This window comes from Myotis myotis, unplaced genomic scaffold (genome assembly GCF_014108235.1).
Source record: "Myotis myotis isolate mMyoMyo1 unplaced genomic scaffold, mMyoMyo1.p scaffold_m19_p_10, whole genome shotgun sequence".
NCBI lineage: Eukaryota > Metazoa > Chordata > Mammalia > Chiroptera > Vespertilionidae > Myotis > Myotis myotis.
The window spans coordinates 55,151,238-55,175,948 of record NW_023416314.1 but is presented as its reverse complement, the minus strand read 5'-3'; the positions used below and the strand labels follow the sequence as shown (position 1 = coordinate 55,175,948).

Below are 24,711 nucleotides of genomic sequence, written 5' to 3'. Positions count from 1 at the left end.
ACCACCAGCTCCAGCACCCTCCTGCATTACCACCAGCTCCAGCACCCCCCTGCATTACCACCAGCTCCAGCACCCCCCTGCATTACCACCAGCTCCAGCACCCCCTGCATTACCACCAGCTCCAGCACCCTCCTGCATTCCCACCAGCTCCAGCTCCCCCCTGCATTACCACCAGCTCCAGCACCCCCCTGCTTTACCACCAGCTCCAGCACCCTCCTGCATTACCACCAGCTCCAGCACGCTCCTGCATTACCACCAGCTCCAGCACTCCCCTGCATTACCACCAGCCCCAGCACCCTCCTGCATACAACCACCCGGAGAATTCCTTCCGCTGGCCACCAACACCACAGGCAGAGGTCACAAATGACCCTGTTCTGGTAAAACCTCATTTCTTGAGGAGGGTCTGACTCTCATAGTCCCTCTGTAAACTTTCAAAACAGCAGACTGTTAACAGAGGTTACATGTGGGTGGTGCTTCTCCCCGCCCATATATTTCTCAAATTTTTCCATATTAACTAATTTGCTCTTAAAAGGGAAAACGATATTATCACTTAATTTTGTAAAACTGCTACCATGCCTCCACACTCCTTTCTTTAAGCTTTAATGATAACACGATTTCAGCGGTGAGTCTCAGACAGGATTCTGTGAAGGGGGCCAGTGCGTGTGCATACGCATCTGTGTCAGAGAGAAAGGGAACACAAACATGTGGGGATATTTGGGATCGAAAAAGGCTGTTCCAGAGTAGGAACATTCCTGCAATTTTTAGAAACTTCCCCCTCCAAGGGCCTTCCCCGTGGAACTGGCCTGCTTTGCCCGGGCCAGACTTCACGTGGGTGAGGCTGCACCCAAGCCCCATTTCTGACAGCTCCTGCTTCTGTCTCCGCCCTCCCGCCTGGAGGAGATGCTCAGGGCGGCAGGACCACAGAGGCTGGAAGGGGGAGGTCAGCCAGTCCTCAGAGGGAGTCTGGCCTGGTGGTTTTCAAATATGTGCCCTTCTCCCCTGACCCCATCACTGAAGAATCTGAGGAACTTTTGGGCTCCACAGAAGACAGCCTGAAAAACACTCTTTGGGCCCAAACTTTTCAAGCACAGATGGGTACCCTAGAGAAGGGAGACTTGCCCCGGTCTCAGAGCAACCGGGTAATCTGATAAAGCGCCCGCGCCTCCCTTTATGGGGGCTGGGGGAGACGACGACGACACAAAGACCTTTCGAGTTACTCTGTAGACTAGACACTTTGGCAAGTGTTTACAGTGACAACTCCAGAGGGGAACAGGGCTGGGGCCTGACGCATCGGACAAATGTGCAGCTGGCAAATGCGAGCAGCATCGGCAAGAACAGGAAGTATTTTACAAGCCTCCCCACTTGCCTCTGGACATGTTCCAGTCCGGGTGGTGAATGGCTGGGTAAGGACCGTGGCAAGTACAGGAAACACTGTGAAGCGCCTTGGCCCCCGTGCAGAGCCTGTGGCAGCGCTAAGCAGCAGCAGAGACAGTGGATAGACAGGCAGACAGACAAATAGGACATTTGCTTTCACCACAGCACACATTCGGGAAGAGCCTCCAGGCAGTTACACACTCACACCCCACTGGGAAAAGACTCCGAGTCAAGACTTGCAAAGGTGTCTGGTATCCACTAGGGGGCGATGCCACAGTTCCTCTGGGAGAGGATGTGTCTGGTGGAGGAACTGTCTAGCGGTCAGTGGTGGGCCTGATCTCAGCAGGAGCTCTGGTCCCCCTCCCCCCACCACAGGCAGCCCTGCCAGAGTCCACCCTGGGGCCTCGACCTCTTCTTAGCTTATAACCTCGGCCAAGAGCTCACCTACTCTGAACCAATGTGCTGCCTTCATGGCCTCTCTACTCACCTAGCAGGGCCAGGTGAGGACTAAATGGCCCCGTCCGGTGCTCAGCACATAGTGAGCATGGAATCAAGGTGACACGGAGGAGAGTAAGGAATTTAAAACTTTTTAAAATAGAGGAATCCTTTTGTCAAGTGAAATCTGTCGTAGAACTCCACTACCTGAACCACAGTACTTGGCTCCCCGAACCAACTGAGGCTTCTGGGGAAGTTCGGACAGTGTGCAAGTCAGGGAGGTAACCGAGGAGTCAGCTAGACTGGGCTCCAACACTGGCTCATCACACCCCAGAGTCAACTTGGGGTAAAGCTCCCGGGGCCGTGGTCTCCTCACCTGTCAGGTGCTCTGAGCTGTTAAAGCTACACGAGAGGCATGTCAGGCCCCCAGCAGCGTGCCCGGCAAGTAGCAAACCCTCAAAAAACAGTCAGCAAACTTTCCTTCCCAACTAGAGGCATAAGAACACACCAGGTTTCCCGTGAATTAGCAGGTTCCCTGGGGCCTCCAAGGCTCAGCAGGGCGATGAGGTCGGAGGGCTGAGCCCAGGGGCTCATTTCTGAGCAGACTGGTAAAATGCTAACTCCAGCCGCCTCCCCTGGTGGCTCCCAGGCTCTGGAAAGATTGTTCTTCAAATGACCTCCCAGCACCAGGAAGGGATGACTTTTCCTGTCCGTATGTCTTATGAGATGGAGGCATGGCTCTGGTTTCCTGCCCTTTTCAAGTTCTTGTCTGAGTGCCTCTGAAGACCCTCAGTGCGGCTGCATGTTACCGACAAGCAGTCAGACACTCGCTAGGCTCAGCCAAATGCATGGAAATGACACACAGCCCTTGTACTGTCACACGCACCCTCCGTGACCTCCACAGGCCTACGGCAGCGTCTTGTGTCTCCCGATGCCCAGGACCGAGGAACAGAGAAGCCCTGGGAACCGGCTGCTACACTGGTTGCTGACTGTTCAGCTGTGCGTGACACATGCTCCTCACGGAACGCCGGGGGCCAAGCCCAGAGCTTCTCAGGCTGCCTCCAGGCTCCACAGTAAAACTTCCATCTATGGCTGAGCTCCTGGAGCTGACCCTGGGCTGAGTGAGATGGGACGTGCTGCCTCATGAGCCCACGGTCACCGGGGAGGGGTCCCAGGCAGGGAGGGAGTGCCATGGCCGCCCGAGGGCGGAGAACCTGGGATTCCAGCCAGAGGTGTGGACTCAAATCCCAGATTTTTCAAGGTTGACTCTTATGACCCCCGGCAAGTCACTTATTCTCCCTTGAGACTCAACTCTTCTCCTCTGAAAAATGGAGATAAAAATATCTCTATATTCCAGGACAAATGCAGGGCTTGAACCAAATAGCAGATATGAGAGGACTTCGTCAACTGTGAAGTGCTACACACGCTTGCTTCCGTTTCTTTGCACTCACTATGCTGAGGGCATCACAGCCAGGATGCATTTACCCTTTGCAACAAGTCTTTGTGGCACAGGACTGTCATTCTCCTTTTCTATCCACGAGGGCACTGTGGCACAGAGAGGCTGAACGACTTGCCTGGGGTCACACAGCTTACAAGAGGCAGAGCCAGGACTTACAGCCAAGTGTGTCCCTGCACTGTGCCAGACTGCTGGCCTCACAGGTGAGGGAGGGGCTGTCACCTCATGTCAGTCAGAATCCTGGAGGAGGAGATAAAGCCCCCTCATCCGGTCACTAGAACAGTCCCCCTTCCTCCCCCCTCATTTTGCTGTGTCTCACCTGGAGTCCTTCCCTGACGGCTTCCAGGAGATAGGGGATAATTGAGTAGTTCCACAAGTCGGTGAACCACACCCTGGAGCCATCCACGTCGATGGGGCATGACAGGAAGAGCCGGGGGCCTGGGGACCAAACAAAAGTCCATCAGAGCTGAGTGGGGGGGAAGCCAGGAGAAGCCACGATCTAAGCATCCCTCCCAATTTCTGAGTGACAGCAGAAATTCCACCTGCCGGTGGCGGGCACAGAGCAGGACACGTGGGCTCTCCAACACCCCTCCTCCCGACCCCCAGGATCTCTCTGCCCCAGGAAATCACCCAAAAGAGAGGAAAGGCTTTACGGAGAAAGATGTTCCTCGTGGTATTATTAGTCCTGACCTTTGAAAATGCAAACACACTAAATGTCCAAGAAAACAGAAATGGTGCCGCGAGTGATGGCGTACCCGCACGTGAGTCTTTTCCAGCCTTTAAAAATAATTATAAAACTGGAGCAGCAACTCAGGACGCTTACGAGACAATGTGAGGTGAAAAAGAAATGAACGTGCTGTAGGTATACTCTGATGGCAACTAAGCAAAATATCTATGTGTGGACAAGGGCAAAAATCAGCTCAAATTAAAATAATCCTGTCAGGAGGGTGGGATGATCAATGACTTTTTCCCTCTGTTCTAAATTCTTAAGCTCCAGGAATGTTGGTAACGTTTTACTTTATTTTTAAAGCAGAGCCTTCGGGGTTGGGCACTTCACTGAGCTGGCAGTTTCCACATCGGCCCAGGCTGGACCATCTCTTGCTGCTGATCAGCCCCAGGGCATTGGGCAAGGCAAGAGGGGCAGAGACACAGCAAGGGATGTGGGCGAGGCAGTCGGGGGTCTGCCTTGGGCTGGGACTGTCCCCTCTGCCTCCTTCTCTGTCTACATGAACAGAACAGAGTCCAGCTGACTTGGGCCTGCAGGGTGCTGCCCTGGCCAGGGCCCCCGGACAGTCTCCGAGGAGCCGAGCTCAGCGCCGCCCTGAGCCAGCCCACCCACCGTTCTCGCCTGGCTGCCCACCTACCTATGGTGACGTCTGAGGAGCTGTGAGCCTCCAGGAAGCGGTTGAGGTGATGCCAGACCTTGGGAATCCAGTCGATGATTTTCACCAGCTCCACATTCCGCACCCGCCCACTGATCTCCGTCTCCATGAGCTTCCGCCGCAGGAACCGGCCAAGGAAACCCTTCACGGGCTCCGTGTGGTTGGCACAAAGCACCCACCTGGGGGACAACAGGTTTTCAATGATTACGACAGTGAAGAAACGAGGGCTAACCTCAAGACTCAATGCGCACGAGAACTAGACAGATGGTGTGTATGCTGACACTGAAGTAGGACTCCCTGTGCAAACACTGAATGTATATTAATTCACCTTTCCTCACAGCCACCCCATGACACAGATATTATCGCCATCCTCATTTTACAGATGGAAATGTGAAGGCGCAGAGAGGTTATGTCCAAGATCAAAGAAGCAAGTTAATAGAAGAGCTAAGGATAGAACCAAGACAGTGCAGCTCCAAAGTCTGAGCTCTAACCACTGAGTCTGCTGCCTCTTGTGCTTGTGTCACTGTGCTGGGCCATAGAGCTGTAAGAATGACTGAGACACATTCGTCCCTGTTCCCAGGAGCTCACAGTCTTGTCGAGGAAGCAGATAAGCAAACAGAGGAATTGAGGCATGATGAGCCCCAGGGAATCAGGGAAGGCTCCTCGGAGGAGGGGCTGTCTGGGCTGGGACTGGAAGAATGGATGGAGCAGCCACATAAGCAAAGGCAGGAGCAGGGGGTAGGGTGGCAGGTGGGAGAGCTTGCTGAAGCATTTGCAGAGACATGGGAAAAGGGGTGGGTATTTGGGGAAACTGCCAGAGGCCATGTAACCAGACTTTAGACTTGACCTGCCAACCCACCGAACCTGGATGCATTCTGGAGGCTATGAGGAACCACTAAAGCACTTCAGGGGGGAGGGTTTATGGTCAGATTTGAATACTAGGACGGTCATGCCAGCTGCCACTGCCACTGGCACAGAGGATGAGGCCACTCTGCAGGCAGTAGTGCCCAGGGATGTGATGTGGCGTGGCAGTGGCGGGGGAAGGAGGAGGAGGAAGGACTTGAAGCATCTTTAGGAGAAAGCGTGGACAAGACCGGGATAGCCTGGATGCGGAGGGGAGCCACGATCTCAGGGGTCTGGAGGAGGTCACATTTCCCAGGGAATGACAATTGAGGCCCACTTCCCAGAGATCTCCCTCAAGGATGCCTGCAGAATGGCCAGTGAGAATGGGCGAGGGTGCCATCCCAGGACACAATTCTCATCCTCATCTAAGGGCCAGCCGGAGGCGAGGAGCGCTAGGGTCACCAAGGGGTCAAAGTGGGGCAAAGGGCGTTTAGCGATGGCACCACAAGGCAAGTGGCAACCCACGCAGGCACGACAGTGCAGCAGCTCTTCCCACACCCAGCAGGGAGCCCCGCGTGGTGCTGGGGCAGAGGGCACATGGCAGCTGGAGGCAAAGGCCCACAGACCCCCAGACAGCTCTTGGGGACAAAGCAAGGGCTTTCATTGCTCATGTTCACCTGGGCCCCCTAGAGACGTGCCCCTGATGTGCCGGGGAGGCGAGTGGCCTACTGTCCCTGCCCGAAGCTGCCTCCCTGTCTCTGCTACCCCAGGACTTCGTGACCTCACACGAGTCATCTAATTCTCCCAGCCTCAGTCTCCCCATTTGCAAGCTGCGAATGAGAAATGTAACTACATGGGGCTATCGTGAGAATGAAGAGTGAAGCTGGAAAAAATGCTCCACACGATGCCTGGCACAGATCTGGTACTCAGAGGGTGACACCTTACCTGAAGTTGTGATGGAGCTGCAGGTTGGGAGTAGAAGAGGTAGCCTGGTTCATTGTGCCGATTATGTAAGGGCTGTGGGGGACACAGGGGAAAGAAGAGGACTTTGTGAGGCAAGCCCAGCTCCGGACGGGCCTACAGGGTCCGTCCAGGCAGCTGGCTGGCTGCCTCCCGGCCCCCCACGCTGACCCCAGCCGTGTATGGGCACAGGTCTGTGCAGCACACCTCCCCTGTGGCCGTTCTCCCGGGGCCAGGGCCTGGAGCTGGCCTTTACCATCTGTGGTCCTTGCAGCTGAGCAGCCCATTGAAGATCTCGCCCAGGGAGCTGACATGGTGCAGGTTGTCCAGGATGATGACGAGAGGCATGTCCGCAGCGTTGTTCTCACTGGCGCACTGGTCGGCAAGGTTGGACAGGTACTGGCGCAATTCCTGCATGGGCCAGGGAAGGGCGGGATGCAGCCGATGAAGAGCACACGCTCAGAGCCTGCACGTCGCCCAGGCCAATGCAAGGGCCAGGCCCTCCATGGTCAGCATGCCTGCCTGCTGCAGGGGTCAGCTTGGGTGATGTGGGGAGGACAGAGTGGGGAAGGCCTGCGTCCTGCCTTCTGGCTTTCACTAGGGAACAGAACTCCTTCAGCCGAGGGCCAGAGCACAGCAGCATGGAGGTGCCCAGGCCAGGTTCTGTATCCCTGCTCTACCACTTCTCTGTATGTGTCGCCATTTTTCTTGGATAGTTCTGATTGTGCCAACCTCCCAGGAAGCTCCAAAGGGCTCCAGAGGTGCCTTATACACCTCTGTGTAGGCTGCATACGTTCCGTATAAGGTGCTCTTCCACGGCGCCTGCCTGAGGGCCTGTATGCAGAAGCCCTCCATGAATAATATCACACAGCATCCTCGTAAGTGCCGCTGAGAAGCGCTGTGGCAGACAGACATCCAACAGTGCAGGGGGAGGTGGGTCTGCATGCCCAGGGGCCTTGGGAGGTCTGGGTGAAAGGGTGAGATCTGAATTGAACTGTGAAGAATGGCTGGGGGATTGGCTGGAGCTGGGGCCAGAACACAGCTCAGTGTGCCCGGGGAAGGCCTGTGCTCTAAAAAGGAAGAGAAGAATAATGGTGCAGAAGGGGAAAGGGCTGAAATGGCAAGTTAAGGACCGGCCAGAGAACCCAGGATGACTGCCTGGTGATGTCACCATCATGCTGGTATGACCTAGAGCCGGGCACAGCTCTGAGGGCCTCACACAGCCGAACTTCTGTAGCCCACAACCCTCTGGGGTGGGTACTATGCGTAGCTCCCGTTTACAGAGAGGGAAACCGAGGCACACCCAAGTCAGGTGACTTCCCTGAGATTGCAGAGAGGGCAAGCAGCGGGCTGGATTCAGACTCGGTGCCTGTTCAGTGTGCTCCTCACAGCCAACACTCTGGCATGCCAGCCGCCGCCTCCTACGAACACACACATGCCCACGTCTCCCTCATAAGTCACAATGCGGCTTCAGCCCAACTTTTTGAGTTACTAGTAATTTTTCCTTCTTTGAGCTCCTTTCCATCTGGGTTCTTGGCCTCAGCCTTACAATGACAGGGCTCCTGGGCCTCCCACCCCTACTCAGGCCTTCGTGGTACAGAGGGTGAGACGCCTTCTGCACGAGGTGCCCAGCCAGGGCGTCCTTCATTCACTGGTCCTCAGCCCACACCGAAGCTTTTGACTCAGAAGCTCGGACCACTTCTCTCCAGTCCTGTCCCCACATCCAAGTCACCTGGAAACCTGTGAATGGCCCAGGTTCCTGGCCCACACAATCTATTGGAACAGGGCACCAGGGAATGAGGGTGAGGAAGCCCCATTGGCAGGGATGCCAGGTGATTCCTAAGATGGAAGAGTCCTTTCCAGTTCACCTTGGACTCTGGCCCCTTTGCAGAGAGCCAGCCAGAGGGAATTACCATTAACTCCACTGTGCGAATAGCAAACAAGTGTGAGAAACCCCTTCCCAACCCGCGGCTGGGATTCAGTCAGACCGTCCAGTGTCTCCGTTGCTCCCTGTGAGGCAGGGCCAAGCCTATTTGCTGGCTCTGGAGTCCAAGGCTTTGACTTGCGCTCCAGTCCACTTCTCAGTACCGCCTGAGTGACCTCAGACACATGACCATCTGCCTCAGGTCTCAGTTTCCTCCTCTGTGAAGTGGGGATAGCAGCAACTGGTCCCTTCATGGCTAATAGCTGTGAGCTATGAGGCGGCCAGCTTGCGGTCATGGGGCAGTCTGTCAATAAGAACTATCATTCTTGTTCCAAAAAGGGTTTCGTTTTGGAAAAACAATAGCATCACCAGGCACATGATAAATTCTTGGTAAATTGAAGTAGACTTAAGGAACTATTAGCACTGAACATGTGGCTCATAGTGGGGAAGCAAGAAATGAACTAGATTGACTTACAGGTGAAATTTAGTGGGAAGTTTTGGGTCAAAGCCTTACTTCCTGCTAGCCCCATCCTGACCTTCACTGGGCTCTCATAACCACCAAAGTGAGTGCACAGAAAATGCTGCTTTCCCATCAGGGTGGGGTGACATCAACAGTTCTGAAAGGGCCCAAAGGTGAGCCCTGGCTGGGCAGCAGCCTCGGAAAGATCTCCTCACCTTGCTGGACTTGTGGTCCACGTTGAAGGTGGCGATGACCCCGTCTGTCAGCTCTCGTCCCTCCCGAAGCACCAGGTACTCGGACAGCCGGTTGGCCAGGTAGGTCTTCCCGGTGCCGCTGGGGCCGGAGAGAATGATGCGCCGGTGCTCCACCAGCAGGGAGACGTAGCGCTGCAGGATGGGCTTGGGGATCAGGGACTCGAACGCCAGCGAGTCCAGGCTGTTCTCCGCGAGCCCTGTGTGGGAGAGGAAGTGTCTTAAGTCCTGCAGAAAGGGGAGCTCTGTGTCTGCCCAGCTGGCCCTGCCATGACCGGAGGCCACCCCTTTCCTGGGCAGTCCACTCACTGAGGCCCTGCAAACTGCCACTGCTTCCTGCTCAGGAGCAGCCTGGGCTCGGGCTCTGGCCCTGGCTGGCTGACTTTCGCTCACCTTTCAGACCTGGGCCCCTGGCCTTCGTCTGTTCTCTGCAGAATTCCTAAGACTCTGGGCTCGGCTTGTCTGTCTGGATTTGCCAATTGATGGTGTTTGCCCAAACCTTTGCCTCCCCTGTCTGCCAGCACCTTAGGGTTCCTTCCTGACCTTGCTCTCTCCTGAGTGCCAGGCGCCACTGCTTCCCACACTCAGGTGCACCATGAAGGTAACAACAGTTTTATTTTAAAAACAAGCAAATGCAAAGTAGGACCATCTGATTTGGGGATGTGAACCCTGGCTGTTCCGGTGTGTAATGGGGGCTGTTGTGTGTATGGGGGTGCTGTTCCGGTGTGTAGTGGGTGCTGTTGTGTGTATGGGGGGGCTGTTCCGGTGTGTAGTGGGTGCTGTTGTGTGTGTAGTGGGGGCTGTTCTGTGTGTAGGGGCGGCTGTTCCAGTGTGTAGTGGGAGGGGTTTTGGTGTGCCTGGTACCCTTTCTACCTTCTCTTATAGAACTCTTTCCTCTTATGGGGAGCTCAGTAAGACGGTTTAAGTATGGCTTGCCCAGCCCCTGCACCCACACAGGTGTGGGCTTATGATTAAGTTGAACCAAAGCCTCTCCCGGTCACAAGGATGGATTCACGGTGGGGCAGAACCACTGACTCACGGTGGGGCAGAACCACCCCGAAGAATTTTCTGTCTCACTATTCCAAAAAGACAACCGCTTTCTTCTAGGTTTCTAAGTTAAAAAATGAATCAGGGCCATGGGGGCCATGCCATGTGCAGAGAGCTCAAAAAATACAAGAAACGGAGGCAGCGTGGTCCTGGGCACTGTGGGAACACCGGAACCCAGCTGTGTGGGAAGTGTGTCCTGGGCTTTCCAGGTAAAGGGCCTCTACGTTTCCGTTTTTGCTAAAGCTGGTTTGAGTACGTCTCTGTCACTAGCAGCCCAAGCCCCGACTGTGGAATTCCACTCGCCAACAAGGTGAGGCTGCCTGTGAGGTTCAAGCAGTGCCTCACTGCTTGGCACCAGCAGGACCAGGTCTGCGTTCCCAGGTCTAGGATAAGGAATGCTGGGGTACCTTAGGAAAACCTACCCATCGGGAAACAAAACTTGCACCAAACACCCCCGAAACTGCACTGTTAAACTACAGGCAAGGTCAGTGCCCTCGAGGGAAGCAAGAAACAGGACAACCTGCAGGTTGCACTTAGTACCGTGTTGATTGGTCTATGCTTTTAGGTGGTTCATCAAATATAGGAAAAAGGGGTTTTGCAGTCAGATACATTTGTGTCAGCCTGGATTAAACAGCCTTGTGAATGCCCAGAGATAGGACATGAAAGGACAGAGCCGTGAGTGTATCAGGACGCTCCCGTCCCCTGCCCCCCAGATCCAGATGGAGATAATGATGCAGTTTCCCAGAGTTATTTGGACATGAAATTCCCTCTCCTCCCCCCAAATACTCGGTGGGCCTGGAGTTCCATGGAACACTCTTTGGCTTGGGGCTCAACATCTCTGGGTGATGAAGCCATCGGAAGCCCCGGCAACATCGTGCGTGGGCTCAGGGTGCCCAGAGCGAGTCCTCTCTAGCCCACAGCAATGCGTGGCTTCCCCATCTGTAGGATGGGACCCCATCCAAGGCTTGCTGGCAAGAGTAATTCCTTGGCGTTGGTGGAGCCCCATTTCCACAAGGTTATTAAGATTCCATCATCTCAGAGTCATCAGGCTAATGGGAACGTTTGTTCTATAATTTCAGCAGTCAACTAAAATTATTTGTTTCCGATGGTGGTTGAAAAAGCTAAGGACGGTTTAACTTGCTTAGGTAAGAATAACTGTGGTCAAAGGGAGAAAAAACACAACAACCCACATCCATATGCACAAACAACATTGTGGCCACAGTATGCCGAGCCAAGTCTCAAAATGAAGAGACACACACGCAATTCCTGAAAGCTCCGGCCCCTGCATCCGGGGAGTTACCTTTGACGGTCACGGAGATGGTGGTGTTCTCTCCCACCAGGTAGCCACAGGGCAGCAGCTCGGGCGTCTCGGAGGTGTTGCTGCGCTTGACTTCCCCGATGCTGTAGCCCAGCACACTGTCCGAATTCAGCCCGAGCTGACTCACTGGGTCGACGTGAATAATGTATTCCTGGAAAAAGTAAAACAAAGACTCCATCAAAGATGTGGCTAAAAATCTGCCCATGACTCATGTTTTCGTTGGGTGATTTACAATCATCTGCTCTTCTTTCTCAGCTGAAGCCTGAGTTGAAATGGGCTGTGGAGCGAGGGCAGAAGGGCTCACGTTCTACGGCGTCGGTGCCTCACTGTCACGGGCACTGTGAACGTTTAGTCTGGGTCAACCGAGCACGGAAAAGTCAGGCTGCTTTTCCTGAGCTCAAGTCTCAAAGGCATCGAGACCTGTGAATGGTGCTGGGAAATTTCTGACAAGAAATCTCTCCACCAGGCCCTCCTTTTGGCTCAGAGCAAAGGCCATACTGATGACAAAGGGAGCAGAACCAGGGGCTGCTAGAAAAAAAAGCAGCTCCTGGAGCTTTCAACAGGAAAATGTGTCCTTCATTGGGAGAATTCCCTCTTAGGTGAGTGACCCAAAGGTTTAATTTAGGTCCACGAACTTGGAACGAAGAGCCATGGGCTGCGGGCTCTGAGATGGCCAGACAATGGCCAAGGTGGAAGCCCAATAACAGACCTCCACCTTCAATGGTCTCTTTCCTCACATGTGACACCCCACACGTTCTTCTCAGCCCAATGTGTTGTATTTCTAACCAAGGATGTCCTCCTGCCCGTCATCAGAGATATGGTTTTGGCCCAGGTAACAGGATTGGGCTGCCCTTGGCCTTGAACGCCTGCCTACTCACATTTCTATGGACTGGCCTGTGAAGATGATATGCAATCTTTGGTCAAAGAACAGAGTTTCCTCTGTATGAAGTCACCTGACTAGATGCTAGAAAGAGGTCAGAGTGAACTAGTTAAGTCAGAAGCAAGACCAGCCGAAACCGGTTTGGCTCAGTGGATAGAGCGTCGGCCTGTGGACTGAAAGGTCCTAGGTTCGATTCTGGTCAAGGGCGTGTACCTGGGTTGCGGGCACATCCCCAGTAGGAGTGTGCAGGAGGCGGCTGATCGATGTTTCTCTCTCATCGATGTTTCTAACTCTCTATCTCTCTCCCTTCCTCTCTGTAAAAAATCAATAAAATATATTTTTTTAAAAAAAAGAAGCAGCAAGACCAACTCAACTGGACCAACAGAATCTGATTTTAGATCCATGACTTTGGGCAAGTGACCCAACCTGAGCCCAACCATCTTCGCCTTTAAATGGGAAAATAATAGAACCTTCTTTACAGGCCGGAAAATAAATCGGGGTGATGTAAGGAAAGTGCTTGGTAGGGTCTCAGGCACAGAAAACGTGGGTCATCAGTACTTCCCAGGGGACATGACTAATGAACACTTATGGCTGTTGACTTGCTTCAGGACAACAGAAAGAAGTGTGCTGAAAGCTTCCTTCAAACCACACTGAATTTCAAGGCTCACTCCAGTACTCTTTGCTCATTTCTCCCGTGGTAAAACCCACTCCAATGTGATTGGAATAAATACAAAAATAACTATGCCAACATCCTTGACACTGGCCATTGACCAGATGTTAATGTCCGTGTAGCACTAATCACAGAATGAAGTGTTGGCAAGGACGTGGGCAAGTCGATCAAATCGCCGGAAATAAAGAATGGAAATCTGATGTTTTAGCCACAGCCAATGAACACACACTCCAAAGCAGATGCAATCGGACGAGTCTAAGGTGAAGGTAGATTTGGACATGAGCAGCTCCCTGTCAGGGGTTCAAACAATTGCTCACTGCTGGAGAAATGACCCTCTGGCTCACCAGTGATGGCGAAGGGCCGTTGGAACAGTCTGGCACGTCAGCAGTCTATACTTACCATCTTCTTTCTGATCATTTGAGTGCCAGGGGACAAGTCCCAGCAACATAAGGATGTGGGAGAGGGGACAGGCCTGAGAAATGGCCGGGTTCAGGACATGAACCATCCTTCCCTCCCTAAGCCCAGGCCCCGCTTCAGGCAGACTGCCATAGCCGTCTGTCTCCCTGAAACACTTACTTTGAACAGCCGTCTAACCACCCCATCGAGCACATCCCACTTCGTCTTGCCACTCACTCCAATGCAGCCAATAAGAAAGATGTGTGGCCTGGAATCCTAAGGGTAAGAAAACGTATGCAGGTGAAAAACAGGTGGACCTTTTCTGACACAGGTTAGCAAGGACCCAGACTGTCCCAGAGCTCCACCAAAGGTCCGAGAGGGGAATACCAGTCCTATTTGTTTTAACATCAGGTATAATTTAGACTGAATTCAATAGTCTTAACACCTTCCCCTGCTCTATTGCTAAAAATGCAATCTGTGGGGCAGGAAGGGAGGCTCTCCTTTCTGGAATCTAGAACCTTCTACTGAATGCAAACCTTGTCCAGTACGCAGGTCACATCCCTTGCTTGGCATGCTCTCCCCTCTCCTGTCTGCCATTTTTCCTTTCCCAAACATTGATAATAAACTCACCTCTTCCAGGAAGCTTTCAATGATTGATTTGCCAGGCTCAGAGCTCACAATACTTTAATGATTCTGTATACAACTTATATAATGGCATAGTCTGTATTGTTTATTTTTAGGTATTTCTGTCTCATTTGTAAATTAAGTTTGTTGTCTTGCTAGCTCTTAAACTCCCTCAGGATAGACTATGTTTCTATTTTTTCTTTTTGTTTCTTAAATAATGTGCATTGCTTTTCTTTTAATTAAAAGTGAAAACATACTCAATTGAGAAAAATTTAATAAAACTCTGGGAAATTACAGAAAAATCATCTCTGCCCACAGGGCTCTGCATAGTGGAGGCTAAGTAATTATATTGATTACAAAGAAGCTAATAGAACATTCCATTCTGTTGGGTTTAAAAATATCTGACATGCTCATAAGGATGTAGAATTAGGTGAGTGGCAGGGGGCAGGGACGGGTGTATCTGGCAGTTAAGCACAATCAGCAGAGAACAGAGCACCAGTCTGCAGCGAGATGATCTGGCCCCATCGCTTGCTTTGTAACCTTCAGTAAGCGATGCTTGGGCCTCAGGATTCTCAGTTATTAAATGGAGCTAATTACATCTGGTCAACCAACCTCATCTGGCTTCTGTGCTGATCCAGAGCCATACAATTTTTTAAAGTGATTCACAAACTTTTATAAAACATAAAATCTATCTGTTCATGCCGGTAATCACTAGAATACAACACATTCGCAGCTATCACCTGCATGTGTTCTAAGAATGAACTCCCCCCGTTGGCAGTCCATCGCTCCACCAGCGAGGCTCTGAAACTGGAGTTCGCTATTGGAGCTTTCTGGGCTGAAACGATGTGAGAGCCGCTGGCAGCCCTCAAATTCCCTGAGACTAGAGAGCCAGCACCAAGTGGAACCCCTGGCGAAGGCAGGTCTGGCTGCAGACGCTTTGCTTGGGTGGGAACGACAGGTTCCCCGGCTCTCAGAGACTAAATGAGACACGTTGGCTGGAATGCTAAGAACTAACACAAAAGAACTGAAGGGGACTTAGTGACTCATGCAGCCTCGGCCCACTTATCTGTGAGATGGTCATTCACAGCATGACTTGGATTTAATCAATGGGTGCTTTCCGGTATCTTCCCTTCTTTTTCAGCCGAAGCCCAAGTTGAAATGGGCTGTGGAGCGAGGGGGAAAAGAGCTGACCTTCCTTGGGGTCTCTGCCTCACTGTCACAGGCCTGTGAACGATTAGCCTGGCTAAACACCAACCTTGATGTTCAACCCCACTTCTACCCCAGAATAGTCCCTGCTGGGGACATGGCCTCCTGAGACTCTGGAAGAGAACGAAAGTACTCAGAAAACTCAGATTCCACATCCCAGCCTTGGTGAGTCAGGATATCCCACCCTTCACTCTCAGCCACCTGTGTGCTCCCTGCACTCGCCCTGTGTCCCTGGATGTCTACTCCACTGCATAAACTGGTGCTCTCAGTCAGCTTACTTCTGTACCTTCTGTGCTAAGTGTGCTTAGCGGCCTTTCCCAGCTTTGAAGACATATTACATCCAGAAAAGCCATTGCTGAGTGATGTTAGTGTTTAGTGAGCTGCGTGAAAGTGAAGGTGGGACCACTCTTTATTAGACTTTCGAAACTAGAGAGGGCAGGGCTATTCTCTCACGTCAATTGTGTCAATATGCTGCTGGGATTCTGGTTAGTTAAGGAAGGCATTAGTGTTTCCAAATCCCCTTAGGTGCTGAGGTCATAGGGTTTGATGAAGAAATCGCTAAGCTAGGTAGTGCTACCTGGGGAAAGGCAGGCAGAGCGGGGAAAGGGATCCAACTAACCTCCTTCCACTTCATTTCCTCCTGAAAGCTGACAACTATCTTAACATGCCTGCCTCCTTCCTTCCGAGCCGAGCATTCACCAGTGTCATCCAGCAACATGTCTGCGAATGGAAAACATCAACAGCCTTAGGCACATGGGGCAGCAAAGCCGGCCTCCCGACACCCCCGCTGCCTGTCGGCACAGCAGCGGGACAAACCAGGTGTCGGGGTGTGGGGGATGTAGGGGTGGCGAGGAGGGGAGGGGGCGCAATGAGAATGCAACCACAGAAACCAACGGTGGACCAACCAAGGAATCAGCGGGCTGACGATGTGCCTTGCCAAATGGAAGTGCGAGGGAGACTCAACCAAAAGAGCAACAGCAGCGTCATGGATAAGAAATCAAAGCGTCAGCCTCCGTATGCTTACAGAGAAAACCCAGACCATGTCCAATAATTACTGCGCCAGCCTGGAATCCAGCCCGCAGGCCGGAAGATCACAGACCAAGCCATGCCCCAAGTGGGCGCTGCTGCCATGGGGTTTGTATGCAGCGTTCAACTCGCAGGTCAGCCTCTTAAAATGGATCAAACAGAAGTCAGCATGGTGGGCGGGGGGAGCCAAGCTCATGGCTTGGAGCACTTGAGGTGCCGGAGCAAAGCATGACAGCAGTCTAACGGCTGGGCTCATGTTGGTAGCAGACGCACGCCTAGACACACACACACCCCGAGTGCACGCACGCCTGCTGCCTCCCCATTTGATCTGTTGAGCTGCTTATCTTGGGGCTCTGGCTTAGAGACCGGGTGCCGGCTGCAGGCCTGTCCTGCCCCAGCCCTGTGACCCACTCACCCAGGCTGGTTGACTCAGTGAGGTTCAGGCTGTGCTGGGAGAGGCCCATGGACTGCCTCGGGGAGGCCGAGAGGGACACCTGGGAGGGCGCTCGGCTGCAGCCGCTGCCTTGAGACTCTGACTTTAGCCGGTCATTCTCAGCTTTCAGCTTCTCTATTTCACTCTGCAAAGCGTAAAAGAGAAGCTCATTGACTGGGTGGAGAGAATGAGAGCAAGCCTTTTCTGGAGGAAGAGGTTTGGAAGTCCCCTGCAGGGATTCAGTGGGTAGCCCGGCCGAGGCAGAGTCAGTTACACCATCAGAGGGATTCACAGTGTTTGCTGCCTTTGCTGCATACACAGGCCTGTGTGGCAGGGCAGGAACCATCCCTTCAGAGAGCTGGCCTTTGAAAGGCCTCAGAAATGTTTCCCAAAGTCTGAGTGGTAAGTGAAAAGGAGTCGTATCTAAGTTTGAGCAATTCTAGGTTTGACACATTTGCTCTCCGGGATGGCGGGGTGTGTGTGTGTGTGTGTGTGTGTGTGTCCCATTTAGAAGAACCCGCAGAGATCTTTCATTCTATGAATATTTATGAAGAACCTATTATGTGCTAAGCATTCCCAGAGAAAGGGATGCAAAAAAGAATAGCTCAGAAGACCCAAATACCTTCAACCTGCGGCAGAAGATGAGAAGGTTGTAAGAATAGACCTACAGGACCTGGAATGGCTTTGCAGAGGAAGAGGCCTCAGGCTGAGCCTTAAGGGAAGGGTCCATGTGATTGTGCAGAAAGATATCCCGGTGGAGGGACACCATAAGACAGAACTTCCTGGCATGCAAAGGGGGCAGAGACTGGCTCCCTCTGGCTGGTGAGAAGAGTCTGGAGAGTAGAGTTGGTGATGGTGAGTGGGGGTTTGAGAGTGACAAGATGCTGTAGAAGGCCTTGAAGGCCAGGTGAAGGAGACTGCGACTCACCCAGGAGGCAACAGTAGAGCCACTGGACGTCTCACACGAAGGAGGGATAGGGTTCTCTGATATTTTTTAGCAATATGTGGGAGGGACTGTCTGTAAAGAGAAAGGGACTAGGAGAGCAGAGGGCTGCCACCAGATGCTGATGTGGCCTTGGGGTGTGGCAGGAAGCAGGCACCTGCCAATCCTTCCCAGATAGCCTTGGGCTCCGTCAGTGCTCCTGGGTGCTCACCTGCATCCTGTTCATGGCCTCCCGGAGCTGGTCGAGCTGGTGTGCAGAGCTGAGGGCTTCAAGGCGGATGTCCGTCAGTTTCATCTCCTTGTCTCTCAGCTCATTCCGGAGCTGCATGACCGTCTCCGCCTCACTATCCATGCACTCCGAAATGCTAGGGAAAGAAGGATGTTACTGACAAAGGTGCCCTGAGTTCACCTCCTTCCTGGCCTCCACTGACCCCTGGCCTATGCCCGTAACCAGCGGCCCCATGCTTCCTGGAGATGACAATACCAAAAACCCCTGAAATTCACAGATTTTATGGCTTCTCTACTTTCTTATCTTTGTGGAGCTCTGGCAGTCAGAACGGTTTTGTGTGTTTCTTTTAGCAAAATTCCAATAATCTAAGGATAAACAGAGCCAGCAAAGGGGAGTAGTAACCTTGTGAGTTTGACTCCCCACCCCTGCCAATATGTACACAGCTGGGCCCCTATAATGACACCACATGGCCCTTGAGATCTAAACCCACTCAGAGAAACGAGGTCAACTGTCTGTTTTAAAGATTAGATACTCCAGGGTCAGGCAGCTGACGGGTGATTTTTATTTGCCATAAAAAGGAAGAAACCGAAAGATACCGGTGGATGGAGTTAGTTCTTTTAGCCACTAAAACCCACCCCCCTATGTGTCTAGAGAGCAACATTCTTCCATTCCCCTGCCCCCAATGCTGCTTAACAAGCTCCTGGCAAGGAAGAGCAGCATCTCAGGTGGTTAGAGAGCAGAGAGGACCATGTGACATGGAAGTCAAAGCTGTATCTGAAACGTATGCAGCAGTGTGGCTGTCTTTCCCAGATACACCCCCTTCAAGGGAGGTGGGACCCTGTGGAGTCCCTCTTTCTTAAAAGGTGGTCCTTCTAGGCTGGGCTCCTTATTTGATTTAGTTAAGTTTGCTCTTCAGATACCTGGCAAGTCATCCCAGAGTGGAAGATCATACAAGTCAAAAGGAATTGTAATGCTAGAAAAGATGGTTCTATTAAAAACAAGCTCTGTTGATTTCAAAGATCAGAGGGTTTGGAGTGAGGGGTGATCCAGAATAGAAAGCTTTGACTTTTTTGGACAGAAGAAGAAAACAAAACAAAACAAAAAACCCAACAAAACCAAACAACCCCAAGTTCATACAGTTACAAAGCTGAAGCTGATTATCTCTGAAAAGCATGGGGAACATGTGGTCTCTGCAGAAACAATCCCGCAGCCCGTCCATAAAACACAGGGAAGGGATCTGGGGCCAAGCAAAACCTGACCTGTAAGAGTGGTTGAGGGTGTGGAAATGCTAATTGCCAAAGAAAAACCATTTATAATCGTTAAAGAGATATAACTGTACTTCGGGGGCAGAAAGGCTAGAAGGAAAATTAACACCTGAACAGCCAAATCTTTTTGTTACTGGTTTCTTGGCCTGCCCCTGAACTATTTACAAAGAGAATAAAACCACCTCCCATTTTTAAGCGTTGTCAGCAGCCAAGGAAACTTCTCCGCTTCTAAATCTACTGAAACCTCCAAAGAACTCCTGAAAATGTTATAATTATTCCCTACGAGAGACTCAAGGCCAACAGATTTGGGACTAATGGGGCTAGAGAGACAAAAATATCTTTAGAATTCAGACCATCGCTTCCCACCTAAGCTCTGTGCTGTGAATAGCTGGGGTTTGTAAATAAGACTTAACTATAGTCATGCTTCTTTTTCTTCTTTTTTTTTGGTTTGGGAGTTTTGCAGGGGGAACTATAGTTTTCGATGCAAATGGAGAATAAAGTCTGAACTCGACTCCACTGCGACACTGGTCTCAGCCAGACCATGCACAGATCTCGAAGGCTCCCATTCACGGCAGAGAGCAGTCGGCCTTGGTTCACGCTGGGTCCGTCTGGTCCGCCTGTACCCGCAGCCAGGCACTCTGCCCCAGTCTCCTCCACATGGTCTGTACCCTTTCCCTAGAAAGCTGTCCCAGCAAGAGGCACAGTCATTCCTCAGCACCCACCCGACTCTGGAATATAGAGCATGGGTAACTGCGAAGCTCGGACACCGATTCTGCAAAGGGCAGCAAACCAAAGTGAAGGTCTGCACAAGGCCCTCCCATGCTCCTTCCACAAGGGGCTGGTTCTCAGAAACACACACTGCAAGGCCACAGGGAGCGATGGCCTGCAACACAGAGATGATGGTGAAAACAAGGTCTGCAGCAGCTCCGAGAGTGGCCCCTGTCCCTACTGCTCGAGGCGGAGCCCTGCCGCCTCGGTTCCTTCTCACACTAGCACTGTGGGGTCACTCCCGGCACTCAGCAGGCACTCAGTACAAGTTTGTTCACTTCAGGAACCACTTCCTGAAGCTACCAGATGTATATCGTTTCCACACGTTGTTCCAGCACATTCCCGCTGTTGTCCGGAAGGCAGGCTGTTGGCAGGCCTAATTTTAAATGCCTCGAGTGTGGGAAACTGCCTTCCCACAGCACCATTCCTGTCGCCCACGGGGTAGGGCCTTTGCTGAGTGCCGACTCCTCCGCGTTTGGTTTCTTCTTTGAACCCCCTCTCATGTCTAGATTTGCACATTCTTACAAACCCTTCAAGGTTGGAGAAAGCATTTGCTTTCTGCCCAGCCTTTGGAAAAGTAAACAAAACAAACAAACCTCTCCTTGTGCATGGATGCTGTGGGGTGTCCGAAAGCGCCGGAGAGCCGAGTCTGCCCCACCCAAGCCCCGTGGGAAAGTGGTTTGGAGCGAGAGTTCTCCAGATGGTCTGGGGGCCCTGGATGGCCAAGGGCATCATTGCCACTCACCTTCATCTTTTTTTTTAATTTTTTTAAAAATATATTTTATTGATTTTTTACAGAGAGGAAGGGAGAGAGAGATAGAGAGTTAGAAACATCAATGGGAGAGAAACATCGATCAGCCGCCTCCTGCACACCCCCCACTGGGGATGTGCCCGCAACCCAGGTACATGCCCTTGACCGGAATCGAACCCGGACCCTTCAGTCCGTAGGCCGACGCTCTATCCACTGAGCCAAACCGGTTTTGGCTCGCCTTCATCTTATTGGCCGCCCAGCAGCACTGGACCCAGTTAGTGCTCCTGCTTCCAAACAGCTTCTTCTCTCTGCTCCTGGGTTTCCTCCCACCTCACTGGCTGCTCTACTTTCTCTTCTTCAAATGTCAGTGACCCAGAGCTCAGTCCTGGTCCTGCTCTTCTCCATCTCCATTCAACCCCTTGGAGAATCCCTCCAGTTTCCCAGCTTTCAACACCAGCGATGAGCCTACATCTCCCGAGTCTATACCTCCACGAACTCTCGGCTGGTTGACATCTCCAAGTGACTGTCTCCTGGGCATCTCAAACATCTCCATGTGCTTCCAACTCCTCTTTCAGAACATATCCTAAATCCACCCAGGACTCCCACTAGCATCAGTCACTCATTCATTCCACATAATATTTGAATGTCTGCAAAACCAACCATGGACCTTAGCCTGTAGATTTTTGGGTGGTGGTGGAGGGATGGTGGGGGACAAAGCAAGATAACCAAGAAGAATGTACATAACAGGTTGGTGATATTTGCAATGGTAATAAATGAAATGGGAGCGGGGAGAGGGGATGGCGGCGGGGGTGTTGTTTTTTGCAAGGTGCATAGGCAAGGCCTTATGATAACACTGAGCAGACACCTGCAGGAAAGGAGTCTCTTGGGGAAAAGTGCACCAGCAGAGGGCACAGGAAGGGCACAGGCTAGCGGTGAGGAGGGTGACTGGAGAGTTCACAGGAGAGGAAGGGACGAGGGGGAGTGCACTCTCAGCCTCTTATGTGATCTCCCTTCCTCCACTCTTGCCCCCTATATATTCCTTATTCACAAAGCAGAGACTGATCTTTGCAAAACATTATTTCAGATCTCACGTTCTTGCTTAAAACTCTCCAACATCTACCCGTCATATGAAATCAGATGCAAACTTCAAAGCCTCACATGCAAGAGGCCCCACCTACCTCTGTGGCCTTGGTTCCCTGCCCATCATGCGGCAGCCACGCTCGCCATCCCCCTGTTTTTCAGACCCCCAGGCCTGTTTCCACCATAGGCTCCTTGTGCTACTTATTTCTCAGGTCAGGAAGGCTGCCCTGCCCGTTCCCTCTCCCTCCCGGCACACCAGTTTCTCATCCTCCTTTGCAGGTGGCTGACCCCGAGCCCTGTCCAGTGGACTGTGGGATGAGGTGACATGTGTCTCTTCCAGACATGGCCCATAAAACCCTCCTGCACGCTCTCCCCCCTCCCCCGCACAGCTGGCAGGACACAGCACCCAGCCGAGGACTCCGGCCCCATGGGACAGCCGGCCCCAAGTGGAAGAGACCCGGTGCCTGCATTGCCTCGGCAGGCCACCTGCTGACTACGAACATCTGCACTGAGCTTGGAGGGAACCAGAGACAAACATTCAGATGTCCCCTCTGAGCTTTGGGACTGAGTCTGTTACAGCAGCTCGTGTTCCTGACCAGATCGCACCAGCGGTTGCTCCTGCCATGCAGGTCTCAGCTGAAGTGCCATCTCTGCAGAGGCCCTCTCCTGACCACGCTGTAATGATGCTCTGTATCCCAACACACTGTTTTCATCCCAGCATTAACCCTCAGCACTGTCTGATTTTCCTAATTTGCTCAGAGTGATGTGTTGAATGTCTATCTCTCCCACTGGTACATGGATCCACCAGAGCAGGAATGTACCTGTCCTGTACATGGTTGTAACCGGAGCCAGGAAAAGTGCCAGGCACAGACAGAAGCTCGGAAGTGAAGTGTTCTGTGTCCTGTCCCTACTACCCCCTGATCCCCAGGGGTGGGAATCTGGTTAACATCCGCCTTGGTCTCTGTGGAACATCTGGAGTAGTGCCCTGCTCACATAGGTTGTTCTATACAAAGTTTAACAGAAAGAAAGCAGAGGTGAGGAGCTCCTTTCCTTTCTGCTCCGGAATGATGGCATATGTGGCAGCCACAGACAAATGGTCCTTTACCTCTTAGGCACTCAGCAGGTCAGAAAGGACTGGCATTCTCAACCACTGGTTTCATTCTTCGCACAGGAGCACAGAGCCCTGGATGGTGGGGGTGGGGGGTGCTAGAGTCCAGACCTCAGTGCTCCTCCCACTCCCCCTGCTCAGGTTTACCCTCGCTCATAACAGAAATGCATGTGTCTGCAGCCACCCTCGGACCAGGTGCTCCCCCAGGGACAGGGCTACTAATCTACTTAAGTAAGATGAAGGCCTCTGAAGGGCCCTGCTTCACTGGTGGGCGGGCCCATGCGGAGTTTCCTCCTCCACATGGTCTGTGCAGCTGGCGAGCTACAAAGCCTGGCCCATCCTTTTGCCCACATTTCCTGCACCCACCGGGGAAGCTGGCCTTGGGACCCTTGTGTAGTTGCTGTCTTCAGGGGGCTGGCTGGGTGAGGGGCCTCAGGGACGGCTCCACAAACCTGGCCTCCTCAGGTTGGAGGATGGAACAGGAAGAAGGAAGCCCTTCACGCACGGTGTCTGACTTGGCCCCCACAAGAATCCAGTGAGGTAGATGTAACGAATCTCGTTTTCGTCAATGAAGAATCTAAGGTGTCTCACTCCAGCTCAGTGGCCATTCGAACCCAGGTTCAGTGGCTCTCTTCTCGTAGGCACTGTCTCATTTGTGGACAACTGTCTTTGCAGACGACCTGGGCTTCATTCAATTCTCTCTCTCCTAACCGGGTCTCTAACAAAAGTCAGCCACCAGGGGCAAGGGCATCTTCCTCACTGCTGCAGGAAGCCAGCTGAGCCACCTTCTAAGGGGATACCTCGGTCTCCCACCTGGCTCTGTCCCATGCCATTCCTGACCTGTTCTTGCCCTTAGCATCTGGGCTTATGCTTTTAGATGGGGCACAGGATGTTTTTAGATGGACTATGACCAGTGGGTGCTCAGTGGAAATCATGGGAGACTGGCTGGGCGAGAGCAGCTGACTGGTCCCTTCTATGTAACCAGTCACCAAGTGGAGCAGTGCAAAACCAAGGCCGAGCGAGCAAACACGTGTCTCACTTCACAGAACCAGCTGTGTTCCCAAAGAGCTCTGAACAAATGCACTCATTTTAAACTCACGAGGGGAGTTCAGGGTGATGAGTCATTTTACAAAATACAGATCCTTTGGTAAAGAGAACTGCCACTGAACCTCTCCATTTTTTTAAACTTCCAATTTCTGAGTGCTGACCTCTGAGAGTCAACACCAAATTATGATCAAAGAAGAAAAGGGTAGCCCTAACTGGTTTGGCTCAGTGGATAGAGCGTCGGCCTGGGGACTGAAAGGTCCCAGGTTCGATTCCAGTCAAGGGCATGTATCTTGGTTGCGGGTACATCCCCAGTGGGGGGTGTGCAGGAAGCAGCTGGCTGATGTTTCTCTCTCATCGATGTTTCTAACTCTCTATCCCTCTCCCTTCCTCGCTGTAAAAATCAATAAAATATATTTTTTAAAAAAAAGAAGAAAAGGGTAATCACGCTAAGCCTTGTCACCCTAAAGAACCAGAATTTCAGCTAACACTGCCAATGCTTATAACACCATCTCCTCATCACAGCAAGATGGTTGTAGCTCTTTTATATCCACTTATCTTATTCAATCCTTAGGGTGAGTAGACAACTATTACCCCAATTTGATAAATAAATGGAAACAAAATGAGGTTAAGCAACTCGCCCAAGGCCAACCTACTAATTACCCACAGTGATGTGGCCACCAGAACAAAAACCTGTTTGTTTTCTCTTTCAGCCTCTCCAGTCTCAAATCACTGAAGGGACATGCCTAGTCCTATGAAGGCAAGACATCAAGGATCCCAAGGAGCAGATGTATCACAGCAAGTCTGCCAGTCACTCCTATTTGAGAAGGTTCCTAAG

At 52.2% G+C, this 24,711-nt stretch overlaps 1 protein-coding gene across 6 annotated transcripts in view; it reads right to left on the bottom strand.

The window, feature by feature from the left end:
- NAV2 (neuron navigator 2) overlaps positions 1–24,711 on the bottom strand; it is a 365,169-nt gene that overhangs the window by 6,761 nt on the left and 333,697 nt on the right. For all 6 annotated transcript variants that reach the window (XM_036325651.1, XM_036325652.1, XM_036325653.1 and 3 more), the window contains 10 exons: positions 17,840–17,993; positions 16,668–16,830; positions 15,846–15,946; positions 13,577–13,672; positions 11,433–11,601; positions 9,050–9,285; positions 6,707–6,861; positions 6,436–6,507; positions 4,630–4,826; positions 3,585–3,703 (listed from right to left, as the gene is read on the bottom strand). In XM_036325651.1, the coding sequence (XP_036181544.1) occupies positions 3,585–3,703; positions 4,630–4,826; positions 6,436–6,507; positions 6,707–6,861; positions 9,050–9,285; positions 11,433–11,601; positions 13,577–13,672; positions 15,846–15,946; positions 16,668–16,830; positions 17,840–17,993 (1,462 nt within the window). The remainder of the gene's footprint in view (positions 1–3,584; positions 3,704–4,629; positions 4,827–6,435; positions 6,508–6,706; positions 6,862–9,049; positions 9,286–11,432; positions 11,602–13,576; positions 13,673–15,845; positions 15,947–16,667; positions 16,831–17,839; positions 17,994–24,711) is intronic.